This window comes from Haemorhous mexicanus, chromosome 1 (assembly GCF_027477595.1).
Source record: "Haemorhous mexicanus isolate bHaeMex1 chromosome 1, bHaeMex1.pri, whole genome shotgun sequence".
Taxonomy (NCBI): domain Eukaryota; kingdom Metazoa; phylum Chordata; class Aves; order Passeriformes; family Fringillidae; genus Haemorhous; species Haemorhous mexicanus.
The window spans coordinates 20,593,641-20,614,283 of record NC_082341.1 but is presented as its reverse complement, the minus strand read 5'-3'; the positions used below and the strand labels follow the sequence as shown (position 1 = coordinate 20,614,283).

Genomic DNA, 20,643 nt, shown 5'->3' with positions numbered 1-20,643 from the left:
AAAATGCTTGTTATACTTGAAATAAGCCAAAACATTAGTCTTTGTATGCATTGCACCTTCTGCATCAGTTTTTCATCTGTATTTCAGGCTGTGAGTCTGTGAGATCTATTATACAGAATCACAGGCTCTCAGAATTCCCCTAGCTAAGCTGGAATGCTCGTGCCTGGTCTAACTCGAGCATCTGCTCTTTCTAAAGGAGGACTCCTTCATTTGGATACCCCCAGAACCACTCACACTTATCCCAGCTGCTCCACGCTCTTCAGGCTTCCTAAGTTAACCAAGGCCAGGTCTAGCCAGTATCTTCATGGGGACACATCCATTGCTAATTTGAATATGGATATGCTCTAAATTATATTATCTTACTCATATTTTGAAATCGCTTCAGATTGCAATTATTCTGTTTCCTCAACAAGACAGTTCTGCTGTGAGAAACCAAACCAAAACCCTTCTAGATATGTAAATACTTATTCATTTGAATTGAAATCTAACATAAATTCTCTTTTGATTTAATCTAGACTTTTTTATTCTGATAGGTTTTAACTAAACCAGAAACAATTTTTCTCCATTTGTTTCATTACTGACATTATTCTTAATGTGTACATTTAATTCACTGAATGCATAAGCAAAGTGTGTGCTCAAAAGCTGTACTGCAGGTATTCTAAGGCAACAAACCTTTCTTTTAATATCTACTAATTTCACATTGGATAATATTTGCCCAAGTCAAGAACAGCCTGCAATTTGGTTGCTTGACAGGAATCCAGAGATGTCCTTATTTTAAAATGTGGCATCATTTTGCTCAAGGTAATTATAACTGAACTGTGGTTTAGTTCTTATTTCTCTAGCTACACTGGGACACCACAAGCACAAAAGAATTTCAACAGAATTTAAGCTTATGTTGGAATTCTACAGTTATAAATAGTTTATGTATAACAGTATTTATCACTTACTTGGATTGCAGCAAATTTCAAGATTAAAAAAATATCACATGCTGACACAGTTTGGGAAAAAAAAAGATTCTTTTTGTTGTTAGCTGCTGAGAAAGTAAGCAGGCATCCCCTTGCTTTAAAGGATACTGCTCTGGCAGCTCCACCTTGAGTGGAGGGAGTCACTGCTGCTCTCTGTCAGAAATAGATCACATTTAATTGTTTGGTTGGAGTTCAAAAACTCATTCCTACTTTTAACTTTCCAGGTAAGATATGCAGAGGAGAGTTCCGCAGTTCTTACCTCCTAACCCCCTGCACACCTCTTCTCAAGCCCTCCTCCCTCAGTCCTTCTGCTCAGACAATTAAGCATTATTTTCTTCCCCAGCTCGGAAGTTTCATTCTCAGTTTCATTCTTTCTTTCTGTGGTTTTTTTTTTTTTTTTTTTTGTGTTGACTGACTCCTCTGAGCAGATGCTTAAAGTTACTGTTTGTATGTCAAAGCAACACATACTCATCTGCCCTGCTGTCTTTTCCTAGCAATCAGAAAACCTGATGGATTTTCGATCAGACAAAATTTGCATTTTAACCAGGCTTCTGGGCAATCAAATTTATGCCAGTCTGATTAATTTATCATCTGACAATTTTTCTAATCACATTTTTCTTCTATTTTTAAATATGAATTAGGTCATTTCCCCTCCTTGAACCTACATTTACTTGAAGCTAATGACATGCCCTTATCGTGTTAAACCAATGAACAAATAAGACTTCCTTCAGCTGCATAGCAAAAATTATTTGGCAATCTAATACAAAATAATAAAGACCATTAATTGTATTTCAAGATTTTGCTGTTGCTGCATTTTCTGCTTGACCCCCTGTGATAGGTGGGCACTGACTTTAGTCACGACCTGTACATGTCTGTTGAGCCTAATCATAAAGGTACAGGAGAGGATATTAAGGGAAAAAAAAATTCCACTGGCAAGGATGGTGTTTAGGAGCAACATTGCCAAAAATGATTCACTGGGATGCCATTATACTCTCCTTATGGGTGCTCCCAGCAGAGAAGCTTCCTTCACTTCTCATTTACAGCAGCAAACTTTTGTGTCCCAGGAATGTGGTTCTGCCTGAGCCTTCTGTGGGCACCCACTTGTGTAAGGAACCTACAGCTACCCACTAAGAGAACACAGAGCATGGAGAAGAACATAAAATGGCAACTGAAAAGAGAAAGGAGATTGCTGAATTTTTAGAAAAGGTTCAGAATTTCTAGAAAAGGTTCATCTTCAGTAAAATATATTCATTATAGAATTTCAATTATCTATAATAGGTGCTAATACTAGCAGAATGGTAGCTCATACTGAAAGCATTTATTTCGTTTTCTCTTTGAAAATATAAGTGTAAATAGGGCAGCACAACTTATTCTTCCTGTGTTTTTTTTTTCTTTCTTTACAGCTTATTTGGCAATTTGGCCACAAGTGGTTTTCACTCTGTCAAACATGGACAGCATTTAATTAACACATAGAGATACTTAAAAATTTTTGTGGCTTCTATCTTCTTCTCTCTAGAGTAAATATTTCTAAGGAGCTGGCTTTCATTTTCTTAGCTCATGTAGTTACTACAATTAAAAATACACAGTATTTCTCCAATGATTTATATTATAGGAATAACAAATACAATGGAAACTGCTGCATATAAACAGCATAACCACTAAGAAAAAATACATTATGTATTTGTTAACTGTTCCAATATGCTGCAACCTTTTACAAGCAAAAAATGAAAGTGCATATATATACAATTGAATTCCTCCTAGGCAATCTCCTGCCATGGACAAGGAGAATGGATTCCCTATATGGATACTAGGTCCCTTCTCACAGGTTTGATATTATTTTAATAATCTGAAAGCTATTTATTTTTCTATTTCTTAAAAAACCCCTTGAAACTGAATAAAATTGTGCCTTCCTGGTACTAACAATCTGCTATTTTAAAACTTAGCATTCTCTGATGATAAAGTAAGTGTGAACATATCTTTGACAACATGTTTTCTAAATATCAAAAAAGGATATTTTCAAATACATTTCAGAACCCAGCCAGAAGAAAAGCGCCCTTAGCTTTTAAGCTTGAAATCTCTGGCTTGAACAAGATGATGCTACTTATTTAACTTGAGTAATACAGTCATGAGATTACATCAGTCCAATTAAATTATATAGTATACAATGGCAGTTCTACTGTACACTTCACTTACTATTATAATAACTTGGACCCCTTGGAAAAATAGAGGTCTGTGAAAGGAGACTCTGAGAACAGTATTGTGAGCTCAGGAATTTCTGAACTTAAAAGATGAAGAAGCATTTATACAAATTGGTCCTACTTTGTCAATAGGGCAAATCAAGATTGAAAACATGCAGAAAAATCTTTTCTCCAGTGTGTACACAGTAAATTGGCTCAAGATCAGAGGCCAGACTGTGCTGCATTTCTCTGAGGTAATACACAGAAGGTAGAGGTCCAAGGGGTTGGGACAGATAGAACAGAGGAAAAGGAATGACACTTCATCCTATATTTGTAACTCCCAGATTCTGAGCTGCCTCTAGGTAAAATGCTCAGCAAGATCTGCTGTAGTGTATGGCAGCTCTCTCATTGCTGTCCAAAAGCTGCTCCGCAGCCCTGGGCTGTGAGCACACACTGCTCCAATCTCTACCCTTTCACAAGAGGCAACAAGGCAAGAGATGCATGCTTCCCCTTCATGGAACAGTCCCCATCCTTACTCTGCTCTCTCTATACACATGGAAAGGCTGGGCCAGGATTAGGCATCTCTGAAGATCACAATGTGTGATAAATAAAGCAATTCTTAAAAGAGGCTGGTACCTGGGAACTGATACCAAACCAAAGTTGGCAGAGACATGTATCTGAGATAAGGAGACACTTCTGATAGACTATGATTTATGGGGATAATTTGTACTTAGCTATGCTCCCCTTCTAACATGCACAATTGGAAAACATTTCTCAACTCTGTGACACATATTTATTAAGAAAGATTCAATCTTTCACTTATTTGGAAATACAACTTTCATTGAGAGTAAGGTAGAAATGTTTCTCTAAGGAAGAACATTCACACTTCGTAAAATTAGTTTTCCCTTGGCACATTAGTGAAATAAAGACATTTCATGTGGTAAGAACTGGGACCTACCTTTTTAGTCCGATTCACATTTACCAAACTGCAACTTCAAAATGCCTTTGCCATGAAGCTGAAGGATCTGGTTGTATTCTTTGGGCATTGCATGGAAACCCGGTTTAGGCAGCTGGTTGTCATAATAGTGGTGGCTGATTGGCATCTTCTCTGTGGATTTTGAGAAAGGCCAAAAGCCATAGAGCTTCACATTCTCACACAGCTCAAGAGCAGCACTCGTGATCATAAAACCAGATGATAACCGGTAGGCCTTCACACCCTTAGTTCTCCAGAACTGGGCAAGGCTTTTCAGATAAGTAGGGTGAAAAAATATTGCCTTTTGGGCTGCTTTGAACTCTTTCAGAGTGTGGTATACTTTAAAAGAAGTGGCTGTGTTGCTTCTGAAGGAAAATGCTGGCAGTAACAGAAAAGCATCTCCATAGACTGCAATGTTTTCCAAAAATTCTGTCTTCTTTTCATTTAGCTTGTTGTATCTGAAAAGTACAAAATTTTAGGAATGGAATGTAGTATTGACACAAACATTACAGACCAGAAAAGCACAATTGCACTTGCTAAGTTGTTATGAACTCTGCTGCAGCAGTTCAGCCTGTCTACGCTGCAAATTCATACCACCCTATTATATGCTGTCATATGTGCAGTTATGAAAATCTGACTGTTGTATAGTAAGAACACACTACATAGGATTGAAGTGGCAACACAGGAGATACTGAAGCAGACCAAATCCACTGCTAATGAGACTAGGATGTGTTTACAGAATTGATCAATTCAAGAAATTAGGAAGAATGCAAAAAAATATTGTGCTCATACTTTCTCTGTTTAAAATTACATGCACTACAATATATACCATATGCATTTGTGAAACTTATTTCTTATATCAACAGGTATACAAAAATCTCTCTTCAAAATCTCTATGTCTGCCCTGTGTGGAAATCCAAGGATGCATGTGAGCAGTCTTGGAGTGTTAAAGATTAGTGTGTGCTCAAGTGCAGGATATGCTTTTAAAATAGTTAAAAATATAGGCATTCCTGTTTATGTCCTTCAACAACAAAGGGAACACATGGAGATCTATAAAGACTTAGAGCTTTAACTTCACAAATGACGAGGATTTATTCTTGGATGCTTTCAGTCACCAACAAAGAGCAAAGAGTCTTAGCCCTCACCACTGCATAATTCTGTGCTCCCAAATACTGACTAGTGAAATTCGCAAGTTATCTGAGAAGTGATGCATGCAAGGGGGTCACTCAACTCATGTCCTCTATAGATCTGAATTTTCTAAATCACCTAAACATATGGAGCTTCTACCCCTTTTGGGAATCAAAGGACTGAGTCCTCTTTTGTAGGCAGTTGTCTATTTGAGGAGAGTATTTTCACCTTTCAAAGGCTATTAGAGTCCACTTTTTACAAACTACTCCAGCAGAAGCTGGAAAAATTGGTTTCTTTTCCCTTCATAACTTGAGTAGGTTCAAACCCTCTTTTCATGCAGCACTTTGAAACAGAGGACAGCAGCCCCCACCATTTCCACTAAAAGCATTCGTGGAAGAGTTACCTCTTGCACAACTAGTGCAAGGAGTGATATGATACACCCTTTCTCAACCTGAAGGGGTTTAAACTTACAGCTTCTAATTCCCAGAAAAGTGCCATTACCACCAGACTCTGAAACAAAATGAATGAGAGGGACTCAGACCCTCCTTTTGACCCTGAACCTATGTGCATGCAGGAGTCACACAGCCAAAACAAGCAAGAAATGCCTGAACCTATGTCTAGGAAAAGTGGTTGAAGGGTGAATTTCTGGCCTCTGCTACAAGAATTTTCTCTGTTTTTACTCTCTGTAAAATACTAAGCCTCCAGGGCAGAATTCAAATCTCTACTCTTCCTTAGCTAGAAACCTGGACAATTCAACAGTGTCTCAATCTCCTTTCCAGCTCAGCCACTGTAAGAAGTGTAGGCCAGTTTAATTAGGACACATAAGAGCTATGCTTTTCTGCAAGAGAGTTCACCTACATTTTACACCCCGACAAACACAATTCAAAAGCTGATTAACTTTAACAATAATAACATCAGACTAAGCCAGTATGCAAACAAAGAATTAGAAATTACAGGTAATAATGTCAGAATAGGTCTTCTGAGAGAGGAAACAAACTTGGTTCTGCTAAATAGTACCAGGCTGCTTCCTCCTGCTTCTTCAAAAGCATTTGCAGTTTCCTCTGAATATTTAAATAAGTACTTTTTTAAAATCATAAAGTCCTCTTGTACTCTTACTTAATCCTCCCACCGGCTTATCTCCCATTTTCTTTAGTTTAACTCCTATTAACCCTAGTGTGACTTGATTTGGCCAAAAAATGAGTGCAGCTGTGGGAGAACACTTTGATTAAGCCCAGAAAAATTGTGGATCAGGTCAGAAGTCACAAAGGTTGCTGAGTCATTGGACAATTTTCCTTCCTCATATCCCTGTGCAGCCCCACTAATATCAATGAGCTAAATCTAGTTTTGGAGAAGCAATAATTAATCTTCATTAAAGTCAAAAAGGTTTGGGTAAGCATTAACACAGTTAGTACTCATTGCAAAAAATGAAGTTCTATCCCTGAATCAATGAAAAATGCCTGTTATTAATATCTATGTACTCACTGTACTTTTCCCTTCTTCCTTTCAATGAAGAAAAAAAAAAAAAAAAGCTTTTCCTTATGTTGTCTTTTTGACAATACAGTTATAACAGACAATAAAATACAGTGAGATTAGCCAGCAGTAAATAACATGGCACAGCAGTCCTTTTCATAGATAAGCTGCAGTTCCAGCCTGCTGAAGATGTCAGATTAGTCAGGCTGGCCTTATTAGATTTTCTTTTCATCAAGAAGGTGAAAAAAACCCCACCTCTGCTGAGAAAAAAGTGTGTGAGCGAACAGCTTTCGTATGGACTGAAGAAATGGATTACTGAAGCTGGGCCTTCATTCAGGAAACAGCCTTCAGCAGAAGAGCCTCCAAGCACATTACCTAAGAACACATGCTCACAGTCCTGCTGATAGAGTCAGACACACATTTCTAGCCTTTCCTGATTTATGATTACAATTCCTTTCTAAACGCTTGGGGTCATGAGGGTCATGGAGGAAAAAGAAGAGGCTTGGGCTTACAATCACCAATTTTACCCTGCCATAAATTGCTGACTAGTATCAGCCAAGGTATTTTGCTAATCTGGGTATTGCTGACTCCTTTATGCTACAAAAAAGGCCAGGTTTAGAAGATTTCCATTTAGACTAGTAGATAGTTTACACGGAAACTAAGGCTTAATGAAGTAATCTACATGCACTGCTCTCTATGCTGGTATCCCAATGGATTTCCATGAAAATCTAAATCATGTCAAACAATTACACACCATTGCACAGAAACAGATTTGCAGTAGTACTCACTTCTGAGCTATGATACTCGGATTAACAGTCACGAGGTTTGTTTTATTGCCAACATCTTTGCTAATGTTTCCTGTGGTTGGAGGGAGGTTACACCTGAAATTGAGAAACATTTGCTTAAACAGATGTGCACCAGAAATGATTTACAGTTACTATTTGCAAATTCCTCTCTGGTGCAATGACACTTTCACATCAGCTCCCAGGGATGTCTAAGCACTTTACAAATATTAAATAAGGCTTACAGCACTACTAGTAAAGATATTTAATCTACTGTACAGATGGTTAAAATAGGGCACAGAGAGCTCATTTTCATAAAGCGTTTCAAAAACCAGGAGCACAGTCAAAATCTCAGGAGTCTATGAATGCCCTATGCTGGCTGCTAGCAAATATTGCCCCTCTTGCTAAACAATGCATTTCTGCAGAAAGTCTTCTACTGTGTCTTCTAACAACAGCATAACTTGCCCTATCACAGAAACAGTGATTTCTGTAAAATGTAAAGAAAGCATTTTCTTAAATTCAGGCACTCAGTAAGTTTAGCATCTTAGTACAGAGACTTCCCATTTTTATTAAAACAGTTATCTAACTGGAAGGACTTTTTTTTTTTTTTTTTAGCTTTTCAAAAGCCCAAATTTTAGGAAAAAATAAGAAAAGGAAATGAAATCCAGCACGCTGTGTGATTGGACATCACTGAGAAAAGAACCTTTCTTCTGTTGCTCTGTTTCTTTGCATGAACTACAAATGGTGAGTCACATACTGAGATGCAGGCAAAATTACACTCTGAGTGTCCCTTGTTTTCTCCCAGTCTATCCAGGGAGATTAAAAACACCACGTAAATAAATGCTTAATTTTTTAAATGAGTAACAGATGAAACAAATATTGGGGCAATTAGGTAGCTACATGGGTGAGCCAAACTATGGCTAAGTAAATGCTTTGTTAAGCCAGAGATACACATGTGACATTTAATACCAGTCTCTTAAAGGATGTTAAATGACCAGAAATGTCAGGCTGTCAGATAATCACATTTCACATAACTGCAAGGTAATTTAGCAATCCCATATTATACATGTATCATCCAGCATGCTCTTTAATTAGAAAGCAGCATTCTGAAAACTACAAAGCAGAAGTATCCTTAAAGAGGCAAAAATAATGAATTGTCAAGATTCTTCCTCATTGCTACAAACTGGCATTGGCACACTTCCAATCCTGCCAAGTTTTTAGAATGTTGGACACACTTCAGGAAAATGAAGCAGCTCTTACCTGAACACAAAGTCAGAACTATCGATTTCAGCTCCACAGCTGGAATTTTTCAGAATGCCTCCATTTCCAACCACAGCACAGTTTTTGAAGGGATAGACTGAAAGAGGAGAGGACTGCAAACAAATAAAAAGATGCAGACAATAAGCGTTTGATTGTTTCTTTGTGTCTATTTGCTCTTGCAGGTTTAAGCTGGTAAATCCCAGTAAAAGCATTCACTATTTAGCAGACAGGATTGCCAAACCTGGGCAGCTAAGAGCCAAAAGCAGACACCAACAGACAGACAACTGTAACTTCTGCTATCAGAACTTTGAGAGAGTAACACTGGATTGTTAAAACTGGGTACATTTTAAATACATTCAACCCTAAACTATCTAGTAGTGGACTGCAACCTTGACAAAGTAAGGAACTAATTTATACTGAAGATAGTTTAAAGTTAGCCATTTTCCTTTGCACTGTAACAGACTGGGGGTTGTCATATAGTAATTTACCTTCTCAGGTAACAGAAGGTAACTTTGTAAATTCTTCTCACTTTTGTCCTCACACAATTACATTTGAAGTAGAATAATGAATTTAGGGAAACCTGAAGATGCTGTAAAGGATAATGATGTGCCCTGGCTTAACTCTTTGTGAATGTGAGGCCTCACAGAAGAGGTTACTGTTCCTGGCTGTTCACCCTCTCTGCTCCCCTTCTTGTTACAGCTTGCTGTCTTGAAGTGGGGAAGCTGAGTGGGAGCTAAGTGCATCCACTTGAGAATCAGCACAGTTCACAACCTAGAAAATTAATGCAAATTGTTGGCTATCTAGGCTGACGTTAATATAGCTGGCTGTTATCCCAGTCTCAGAAACTTTTCATACATCTTGCTCAACATCTTCTGCTGTGGGAGCACTGACATTTACCAGAGCCCAGCAGCTGGGATATTTTGAGTGCAGAAATTAAATCCAGTTGTAAAAGTCAAAACTTGCTTATGGAAAGTATTATCCTTCTTTCTTCTCTCATCAGCTTGCCCAAAGAGAAGCAGGAAGCGACACTGTTACGAACAAGGCAAAAAGTGTGAGGAAAGTGGCAAATATCATATTTGCCTGGCAATATATTACAGAACACCATGTTCAAATATTTTGTTTAATTCTGAAAGGATGGTAGGAGAACACAAAGGCCAAGCAATTCTGGCTACCTTAGCATGTGTATGTGCACATAAAGCATACTACTTTTTCATTTCTCCAGCTTAAATTTGGAATTACTATAACCTCTATTGCAATGAAGTCACTGATTCACAGCAGTGTTAGGAAGAACTAGACTCATCGTAGCTGGGATCTCACAAATCAAGAATGCCAGAGATGGGTAAGAGGGCTCCCATACGCCCTTAGCTTCAAGAAACCAAATACAAACTCTTTGTCTAGTCTCAAGATCTTGTATGTCTACTCTAATCCTGAGGTACAAAATCCGATTCTTTTTCTCTACCTGTGCTTCTTGCTGCAAACACCCTCCCCCAGCAGGTAACAAAGCTAATGAAAGGGCTGGAAGGAATGTCCTATGAAGAGTGACTGAGAGCTTTGGACTTATATAGTTTGGAGAAAAGAACAGGTAATCTCACTGCTTTCTGAGGAAGAGAAGAGGAGAGGAAGGTGCTGATCTCTTTTCCATTGCATCCAGTGACAGGACATATCAGAATGGTTCCAAGCTGCACCAGGGTAAGTTTAGACTGTATATTAGGCAGCATTTCTTTACCAAAAGTATGGTCAGTTGCTGGAACAGGCTTCCTAAAGGTTGATGTCCCCAGGGGTCAGTGTTTAAGAGGCATTTAGACCATGTCCTTAATAACATGCTTTAACTTGGTCAGCCCTGAATTGATCAGGCAGTTACGATCATTGTGGGTCCCTTCCAACTGAAATTTCTCTGTTCTTCTCCCTGATGTTCTATGCTATTCTGTATCAGGTTTACCACCAAAATATCTTCATAACTCACATGCCCAAGCCTGCACTGGAAATGGCATGGGCATATGAAGAATATGAAACGTTCTTCCAGATTGAAATGCCTTTAAAAACGGGAATGATAAAAGCAAGGTGAACATTTTCAGAGTATTTGCTCCTGAATTCAACGGGCTGCCAAGCCAGTGTTCTGTAGCAACTCTACCTCCAATCTCTGATCTATGATATCTGTAAATGTCTCTACCACTGCAGAGGAAGAGGGAAAAAAAAACCACCTTGCAAGGTGAATAAAGTGCATACAGGGGCTGACAGGTCTCTTCCAGAGGAATCATGGTATCTCAATTACTAACCCAAAATACATAAACTGGGATTATAATAACATGAAAAATATACAGTTCTTACCACAGGCAGCATCTTAAAAATGTCCTCTGTAATGAGGATAGTCTTTTTACTGTCCACTTCGTAACTCATGTTACTTCCCAGTGGGCTGTTGTTTTGAGAAGCAATAAAATTGTGAACAGCATCACAGCAGGAAGCTAATTCTGACCTGCAAAACACACAAAATCTGCTCAAAGAGAGGCAAATAAGTAGAAAGGCAGTGCTAGAGAACCGGATCAATGAACACCAGTTTGAATTAACTAGCAACAAAAGGCTATATTAGCATTCTATGATGTCATTTCCTTTGACTTGCTTTGCTATGCAAGTCCATTTTCACAGCAAATGTTCAGAAACTAATCAGAGCAAGAACTGATAACTTTTTTTACCTCTTGGTCTCCTTTTCCTGCTGAGAAAAAGTTGTAATCAATCTCCTCAGTATTATTAATTGCTAAGATTAATATAGAAACACTGAGAGACTTCAGTCCCCAAAGAATTAAAAATGTGATTTTCACCAATATTGAACAAGTGATTGTAAGAAACTAGAAGGCTGAAGAAGGAAAAAAAAAAGGAAATAAAAGAGAGAGATGGAAGGTACTGACAGTGGTACTTAGTGAACATCTAGATGGTTACAAGCCAATTAATTAATAATTAATTTCTGCAACTGTTCATCACAACTTTCCTGTGCACAGTACCACAGGCATTAAATAAATTACATCACAATTTGCACATAAAGAAGGCAGATGTGCTAGACAGATAGCCTAGCTGCTTCCCAAAACACGAAGAAGTCCTTAAATAAAAAAAAATGGAAGGGATTCACTCTTACCACTCATCTTACAATTCCTGTTACCTCCAAACTTATAAAAATATTATGTGTGCAAACATTCTACATTATTAACAGTGAAATGAAATTAACCTAAATTCCCTATCAGACCTTTGAAATCAGACCCAAAACACTATAATTCATTTTGGTATAGGCAACAATGTCCTCTCTGCTGCCACGGGATCTGATTTTCAGGCTGTAAGGCTGAAATATTCTTGGACAGACATTTTTGCAATTGCTAGGACACAGCTTTCTCATTAGGTGAGATACTGAGAGAAGTACTAACAATTCAGAGAAAATACTTTTTTAACAGAATTTCCCAGAATTTTGAAAATACCATACTGAAGGTTAATTGAGAAGAAAAAAAATTACCATTAGAGCCAAAAGAATAGAAAAGTTTTATTTCATACTATTTCAATGTGTAAAGTAAAACAAATTGTTGAAACTAGTTAAATATTAGAAGCCAAATTCTGCCTGCAATTGAGCTGACTTTAATGGCATAAGACACAGCTAAGAGAAGTTGCTTCATTTCACTTTATCAACAGTGTAGACAGAGAAAATACAACAATAACAAAAATAAAATACTAATTATTATTATAAATATTATAAAATGTTATAAATAATAATAATTTAATGTTTTTGATGTAACTGAAGCATAGTCCAGCACACAGAAGAACCTAAATATTATGTTTCCTGGAAGACAGGGAAAAGAATGAACAGGTCTGGGATAACTCTCAATCTCACTTCTCTTGAAAAAATGGTCAAAATGGGGGGGGGGGGAACTTGGGAAGGTTGGTTTGAGCAAGGAAGGAAGGAAGGAAGGAATGAAGGAAGGACCACTTCAGTTGTCAGATGACTTACTGGTATATATTAACACATTTTGAATACTGAGTTCTCAAACTTCTCCAAGGCAAGGTTCCCAGATGAGTGAGGGACACTGGGAAAAGCTGAGTGCTGGGATGGCACAGATCTGAAACAACCGCACTAAGACAGTAACCAGGAAATGTCACTCCTGAGAGAGGAACCAGTAGGGTTCAGATTTCCATAAGCTGCATTTGACTCCACTTCCCAAACATAGTGATTCCCACTGCCCTGCTCAAAACCTTAAGGGGCAGGGAAGATCTGTGGCTAATGAGAACCATGAGGTCCAAGGCTGTGGAGGGAACTGTGACTATGCTCTACGGTCAGGAGACAACCAACGGTGAGAACAACTCTGTGTGTATATAGTATCCTACTTTAAATATATGGCAAAGTAAAAAGGGTGCAGTAAGGCAGTAGAGTCAAATGATGGTGTCTGGGAACACTGGACATTATTGAACCAGTGGTTTTTGACTGGAGCATACTTGCTTTTCTTTCTTGTCACTTTTTGCTATAACCAGCTCATTCGAGTCTTAATAAATACTGTAGCAGTCAGAGGATTCAGATCTCACTGTCAGGTCCTGCGGACACGAGCAAGCCCCACTACTGTCCAGCACCCTGGAGCTGCCCCTATCCTGCCTAGGGTCCAAGACCCTATTTCAATCTTCCAGAGCCATCAGTCACTGCCCCAGCAAGACCACAGCAGGGCCAGTCTCCAGTTGCATCCATCCTGTTCCCAGGGAGGTGCCCATGCCTGGGGTAGGGCTGCCCTGCTCCTGGCTAGGGGTGGGATGAGCCCAGCTACCAGTTTCTGCTCTGCTGGCCAGGTTACTGTGTTGGGATCCCACACCCTGTCCCTGAGGAAGCAGCTGTCCTTCACTGCTCCCTGGCACTCACATGGAAATGAGGAATCACATAACCTTTGATGTTGATTTCCTTGCTTATTTCCTTGAAGCTAAATGAAGCAGGACTAAACATTACCTGTGTCAACCACTGGACATTCGGAGGAGAAGAAATAATGCCAGAATATTCCTGCCAAATTTAGTAAAACAGCTTTTTTGTTGATGCCTACCAGACTCTGAAAAGCAAACTGATAACAGATCCCATTCATTAATAGAGATGACATGTTTTTGCTTTTTATTACTCATTCCACAAGAACAAGTGCTTCAATAAAAGCAGAAACAGTGTGGAAGAAAACCAGATACCAGAATTAATAAGAAAGTATAGTTTAAATTAATATTATGGATTCACTGAGAAAGTAAAACAGAGAAACAGAGTCAAGCTAGTCCACAAACACAGTAAGAACAAGAGAATACATACTGAGTAATGACAAACATTCTTAGAGCATCCATGTAAAAATTTGGTGGTAACAACAGAAACATTTTACTTAGATCAAATTATGACAGAGAATCCCACTGTGCTCAAGCATCCCTGTACAGAGCTTCAGTGGGAATGCACGTAGCCTGAAGACAGCAATACCCATGGCAGTGTATTCAGCAATCTGCTCACACAGGATTTTGTACAAGCTCTGACACGTGGTAATCTACAACTGACAGCAAACAATGAGGAAGGGGTAGAGACTGGGCAGTTCAAGCAATCTACTACTGCAATTTCACCAGAGTATTAATGTCATTCATATGTGGTCTGTCAGGAGGTGAGGACTCACTGAAGAGCATTTGTTCATAAGACTAACACATGTATCCTACAGGGACCCCATGTGAGGTGTTGCAAAGCCAAGACAACATTTTAACTTATCTATCATGCCACATGGGGAGAGGGACACTTAAGACAGTGGTATAAAAAACAAGGGTCAAATCATAACAGCACCAGACAGAAGTAACTTTTGGTTTTTTGGACTAGAAAGTGATACACATTGTCTGTTCTGACTGACTGGGAGAAAACCCTGAGATATGGAAGCAGCTCTTGGAAGATAGGATGCTTCTATACAGGTTGATCATCCATCTCATAAAATTCAGAACATGAATGAAGCTTACAGTAAGAAGGTTTAAGTTCAGCTTTTATCAGAGACTGTGGGCTTGCCCTAGAACAAAGGGTGCTTATGATCCAGTCATGCACAACAAGTGCAGACTGAAGGTGATGCTTGAGTCAAAGTACCCAAGTTTTGTAGGGCACTAGTTTTGGAAAATATCTCCTCTGTAGCAGAGGTTATTACTGACAGTTTCTTATTTGGAGAAGCCTTTTCCTCCAACATTTCTCCTGCAAGGATTTGGAAGCTGAGTGATATCTAAGAATTATTTTTAAATCCTGAGGCATAACTCCAAACAGAGATATATCTTATGCCAAGATGAGCAGAAAGGGATTTGATTGCATTATCTAGAACAGTCACTTGTAATAAGTGAGGAACAAAATCAGAACCTGATAAAAGACTGCACCATTTTGAGTGATAATGCATCTCTCATAGGACCAAGTAAGTACAGTCAGGACCTTAGTCAATAACCTAAGTGGAGGGGTGTGCTGCATTTGTCTGGGAAGTTTTGATCACATTAGACAATGTAGAGTCAAACATAGTTGCACTGAAGAATATGTTTTGTTGCTCAGCATACAATTTCACTGAATTTTCTCCTTTGTGGCTGAAAGATGCATTTTAGCTGATTCAGGCCTTCTGTACAAGCTGGACATGCCTGCTGACAAGTCACAGTGTGCACACATCCAGAAGATACTGCAAACATCTCAACATCTTCAACAATTCAGGGTGGACCAATCTGGGCTAAAACAACCAATGGCTAGTCAAGGCTTAGCAGACTCTCCCAGCTGGTTCAAAAGCCAGCACTGCCCTTACTCTGAGTGATATTGGAAGAATCTATAATGAGTGTGAAATTTGTCTTTATGTAAAAAGCTTCTGCAGAGTTTAAAAATTTCCCATTCCACCAAACTTCTTCCATTGTAAATGCTTCAGTATGACACCAATGCCTGTAGATCTGTGGCCTGAGGGCATTTGTCATTGCTGAGAACAGTGTGAAGTGTTTCACTGTTGTTATGCATTGGACTAAGCTGGGGTGGGAGATGGAGAAAAATGGACGGAGACAGACGCTGCCAAAGTATCAAAATATTCAAAACATTGTTAAAATAAAAGATGCTCTAACTGTCCTTTAAGGCCATGGTGGGAAGGGTGAGGAAAACAATTTTAATTTGCTCTAAAGCAAGCTTAAGTTCAGTATTAGGAAACACACTAAAAGAAGTTGCCTAGGAAAGGTGCAAAATTTCAACAGCTGGAATATTTTAATAGTGATGAGGACAAACTTTTTACAGTAATGATGTAAATCTCTTTGATTTTAAGTCACCATTTACAAACATCCATACAGTGAATGTTTTTTTGGAGAAACAGTATAATATCAGTCCTGTTATAAAGCACCTGCACATTATTGACACCAGCAATGCTTACACAGACGTATCTCCCTGCGGATTTTCAATTACCCTAGACACAAAAAATAAAAATCACATAAAAGAGAACCAAACACAAATTAAAACTAGCAAATATTTAAAGCAGTAACTCCTGTGAGCTAAGTGGACATCCCAGCACAGCTCGTAAGGTCATCTGAACAAAGAGCAAGACATTTAAGCAACAAAAGTCCACAGATTACTAAAAACCAGAAAAAGTTTTCTTAGGTTTGTTTTAATAGTTTACCTAGCTTGGATCTTTCTAATCATTAGTTCATGTGAGTTATTGTGCTGTACACGTGAAGACATCAAGGACTTAAAGGTTTCATGTTGCAGGGACTGTTGTGACAGTAGAAGAACCCACAAAAATTCCACTATGTAACAGCAAAATTTCAAGGGCACAATTACTAACAGGAAGACAAATTTTTATCTATGTCAATTGCTGTAATATTTTATAATGAGCAAGCAATTATCTTATTGTAATGCACTAGGGGCTCTAGACAATGACACAGGTTTCTCCAGGCTCTTATCAATCCACGTCAATGTGTCAACCAAAGCGCAATGAGGCATATTATGAAATATTCCAAAATTAGGCAAAAAGTGGTTAAATCTGATATCTGAAGCAGAACATGTTGAAGGGAAATGCTACACTGAAGGCCATTGAATTGCCTACAAATGAAGTAGCATCATAAATGTTGAAGACAAAGAAAGCCAAAAGGATTGAATCTGAAATCAAGGCTGAATATGTAAAAAGTGTAATGAAATTTTCAAACCAAAGACTATTTAAAGAATCTGCCATGAAGACATAATTAGCTCAGACTAATCCAAAATTAGATTCTACTTATAGGAATCCTCCATCCTTTAGAAAAGTATATAATAGTCTGTAGACCAATTAAAAGAGTCAAGCCTTGCTTCAAACTGTCACTAATTACTATCCCTCCACCCATCTTTTTCTCTCCTGAAATAGGAGACATTCAAAATGACTTTGAATATATATTCATTATTTTACATATCATCTATTAAATCTGTGCAGCAAATGTACTTTTAATCTCTCTGCAGTCTGAGTTCTGTGTACTTTCCTGTAAACTGGAAGATTTCAGAGATTACACCAGAAATATTGATCTGTTTAGTGTTAGAAAAGCTATTGATTATGTAGTGATGAGAGCTTATATAAGCATAAATTGACCTTGCAGTGTGTTTTATTTGTGTTTCAGCTGGGGTTCACTGCAGTACACAGATGTGATAAGCAATACTGATATATGGGTTAGCGTGTAGTTTGCAACAAAACTAATCTCTTCAAGAAGTGGTATTCCATAATCTGCATGAATGTTTAACACACACTTTTGAGAAGAGATATTAACGTGGGAAAAGGGTAATAGAGGTCAAGTGGAATAAAAATGAAGAGGGAAAATAACAGGACATGGAATATGGTGGATCTTTTATCTCTTCTTTTCAAAAAGACATGTTCTTTTTTTAAAGTAGTAATGTTCCTTGAAAAAAAATTAAAATATTTTGGTTGAGGGCAGCATTCTGCCAGCTAAATGCAGCGTAACATCAGGAATTTTAAAACTATGTTTTACACCTAGGAATATCCTTCTCTCTTCATTATGTGATGCAAATAAGGTTTTTCTGGAATGCTCTTTCCATGGGGAGAGGGCCCAGTACCCATAGCTCACTATTTCAGTGTGATGCCACTCCTGAAGTGCTATTGCACTGCTCTGATAAGCTTCAAGCTCAGGTAGCCCAGAAATACAATGCTCAGAGGCTTCTCTGAAACACAGCATCTGCTCAGCCTTTCTCCCCCCATTTTGAGGCCTGTTTTAAATATTTTGTAGCTTTCTGCAAAAGCTGGAGTCACAACTATTTTGAAAACCTGCAGATTATTTGATACCATCGGTGTATAGCCCAAATGAGAGTAAATTAAGCTTAAAAGTCTGTAAAGCAGAGAGATGTGGAGGTGTAAAATACAACTGCAGCTTGCACTTAGCTGGGCTCTGTAATTTGTTGCAGTAATTAAATATTTCTTTAAAGCGGAAAACCTTTGAAGAATACTGATATAATAATTAATATTCAGGTTACCTAGGGAACTTGAGACTCTGCTGACTGTAGCTAGAAGATCCTTTGCAGAGGAAGCTACCAAGCACAGTTTTTTTTCCCTAGACCTTTAAGGATTATTTCCCCCACTTTTCCAAGTTTCTACAAAGTTTCTCCCTTACAGACAACAAATTCAAGGACTTGTTCTGTCTAAAACAAGATAGACCTGATGTAAATCTGAAAAGGGAGGAAGAATTCAGGTGGGCTTAGAAACAAAGGCATAATGTGGAGATGCTAGATGGTTGAAGAGCCATAAAGAACAAAAGAAAATTTTAAAAGGTCAAGAGAAGATTAATTTTATAAGTCAGAATAAAAAAATAGTTTTCTATATGTCCCTAGAAGTAAATGTTGGAGAAGACTCCAAAAATACTGTTAGCAGGATGCTACTTACACCACTCTTTTAACAATGATTGACAAATACTACTGTGGAACACAATAAATCTTAACTAGATTTTGAGAGCAATGAACCAAGCACTTGCATTCGCTCCTCTGAGGGCAGCGTATGTCTGACAATGCTGATGTCACCACTATAGACACTAAAATAAGTGAAATGACAGGAGACTGGTTCCCTGACAGAGTCTGGACAAAAGAGTGGCTGTGAATATGACAGGTATTAAGGAGAACATCATGGCTTGTACTTGCTTGCTTAATCTTCTTGATTTTGAGAAATGCATGTGTAAATATCATGTAGCTGTCAAGAACCAGTGAGCTCGCCAGAGAGCAACCTAGCCAAGAGTATGTGAGCCAGCAGAGCAGAGCAGCTTTAGAGGGAGCCATTTGGGAAAGGGCAGCCCTCTGACAACAATGGACACATTTTGCACAGCTGCGTGACAAAGCTGAGCCAGGTAGCAGAGGATCAGCCTGGAGTCCTGCACTCTGCTCTCCAATAGTAAGTTGGCAAAAACACTATAGCTTGTGCTAGACATGGCCATCAGCTGTAACCCTTTTGCCAAATAAAAAGACAAGTATTTCTTTCGTGAACTGCACTTCTAATTTATACTCTTTTATTTGGCCTGGATCTGCTGGGAGAGAAGCTTACAATGAGAATGGATGTGTACTCCTTGGCACACAGTGCTGTCTTCTAGGAACACAGGAGTAACCAGCTTAGATCACATATTCCTTCACTCCACTAGCAGCATGATGGAAGCCAGCAGCAAAAGCTGCAAAGGAAAACACAGGAAAACTTCTCTGAAAAATTAACTACCCAGGAGAAGCTGCTCTTGAGCCTTATTAATTAGAGGTTAGTGTATGCCCTGAAGCATAAGACATTAAATCCCTTATAAATATGCATGCCTGTTCTTCAGAACTTCAGGATAATAGAGAGATGTCATAAATTTGACACCGCGCCTGAGAAGCATCTAAGCATTTACTGCATCAAACAGATGGACAGACAGGAAAAGAAGTCAAGCAGCTTCTCTGCAGTCTTGTGAGCAGGGAGATTTCTGGTGGCACTGGCAAGTGAATAATGTGACACAGCTTCAAGTTCCTCCTGCTGAAGGTGGCTGGCTGTAGTACCCAATTTCTGCTGCACAGCCCCTCAGAGATTAATTTCCTCTTCCGCAAATGGGTGTGTTTATCTACCTACTTAATGAGATTTTCAGACTGTAAAATATTTGTATTACACAGCTATTACTGACATTAGGCTAAGTCAAAAAAAGGAAGATATCTACTATCCACTGATTATTAATTCATTTATTTAACTACAACTCTAGAACTTTTTCACCCTCATATCTCCATTAATGCATCATTTTTCAGCTAAAGTGCCCTTCTAAAGCTAGTTGGAAGCCTAAGTCTGATAAATAAGTCTGGAAGTTCTGTAAGCATGGAAATTTAGCCAGCAAATTTTAAATAAAATTTGGTTTTCTTTTTAAAATCTTTTTATTTTAAAGACTCTATTGACCAACTGCTAAGAGCCTTGGAAATCTCCAGTATGGTCATGGATTAAGGACAACTGTAAAATTTTAATACACGATTTCCAAAAAACAATAGAGAAGACTGAGAATGAAAAAAGAAAGAAAAGACTTATGCAAAAGCACCCATCTTTTGTAAAATAATAATTAAAAATGCCCTACACCAAAGCATCAGTCCTCAGTCATGTCAATGGAAATCTTTGATGACATCAGATCAAAAGATCAAATTTCAGGAACAGAATACATAGTACTGTCATCAGAATTGCAGCATGGCTTATGTACATATGAACTAGCTAATACTCCAGATAGTTTGGATGTTAAAACTCAAGAAAACCATAACAGCACAGCCCTTGAATGTTGATTCAGTAACAAGTTTGTCCAGCTTGTGCTGAACCATGGATTTTAAAAGATGGTTTTCTGCCTGGTATATGAGCTAAATTAAAGTTAGCAAGATCACCTCAATGTACATAGAGTCCACACTTTTTGGTGGCTTCGTGCATCTG

At 38.4% G+C, this 20,643-nt stretch overlaps 2 protein-coding genes across 5 annotated transcripts in view; one reads left to right on the top strand and one right to left on the bottom strand.

The window, feature by feature from the left end:
- The window catches only part of VIM (vimentin), a 174,927-nt gene that overhangs the window by 33,770 nt on the left and 120,514 nt on the right, over positions 1-20,643 (top strand). The gene's annotated exons all lie outside the window — the stretch shown is intronic.
- The window catches only part of ST8SIA6 (ST8 alpha-N-acetyl-neuraminide alpha-2,8-sialyltransferase 6), a 72,467-nt gene that overhangs the window by 35,332 nt on the left and 16,492 nt on the right, over positions 1-20,643 (bottom strand). For all 4 annotated transcript variants that reach the window (XM_059842466.1, XM_059842474.1, XM_059842482.1 and 1 more), the window contains 4 exons: positions 11,084-11,228; positions 8,756-8,868; positions 7,502-7,594; positions 4,101-4,573 (listed from right to left, as the gene is read on the bottom strand). In XM_059842466.1, coding sequence (XP_059698449.1) covers positions 4,105-4,573; positions 7,502-7,594; positions 8,756-8,868; positions 11,084-11,228 — 820 coding nt within the window. In that variant the 3' untranslated portion in view covers positions 4,101-4,104. The remainder of the gene's footprint in view (positions 1-4,100; positions 4,574-7,501; positions 7,595-8,755; positions 8,869-11,083; positions 11,229-20,643) is intronic.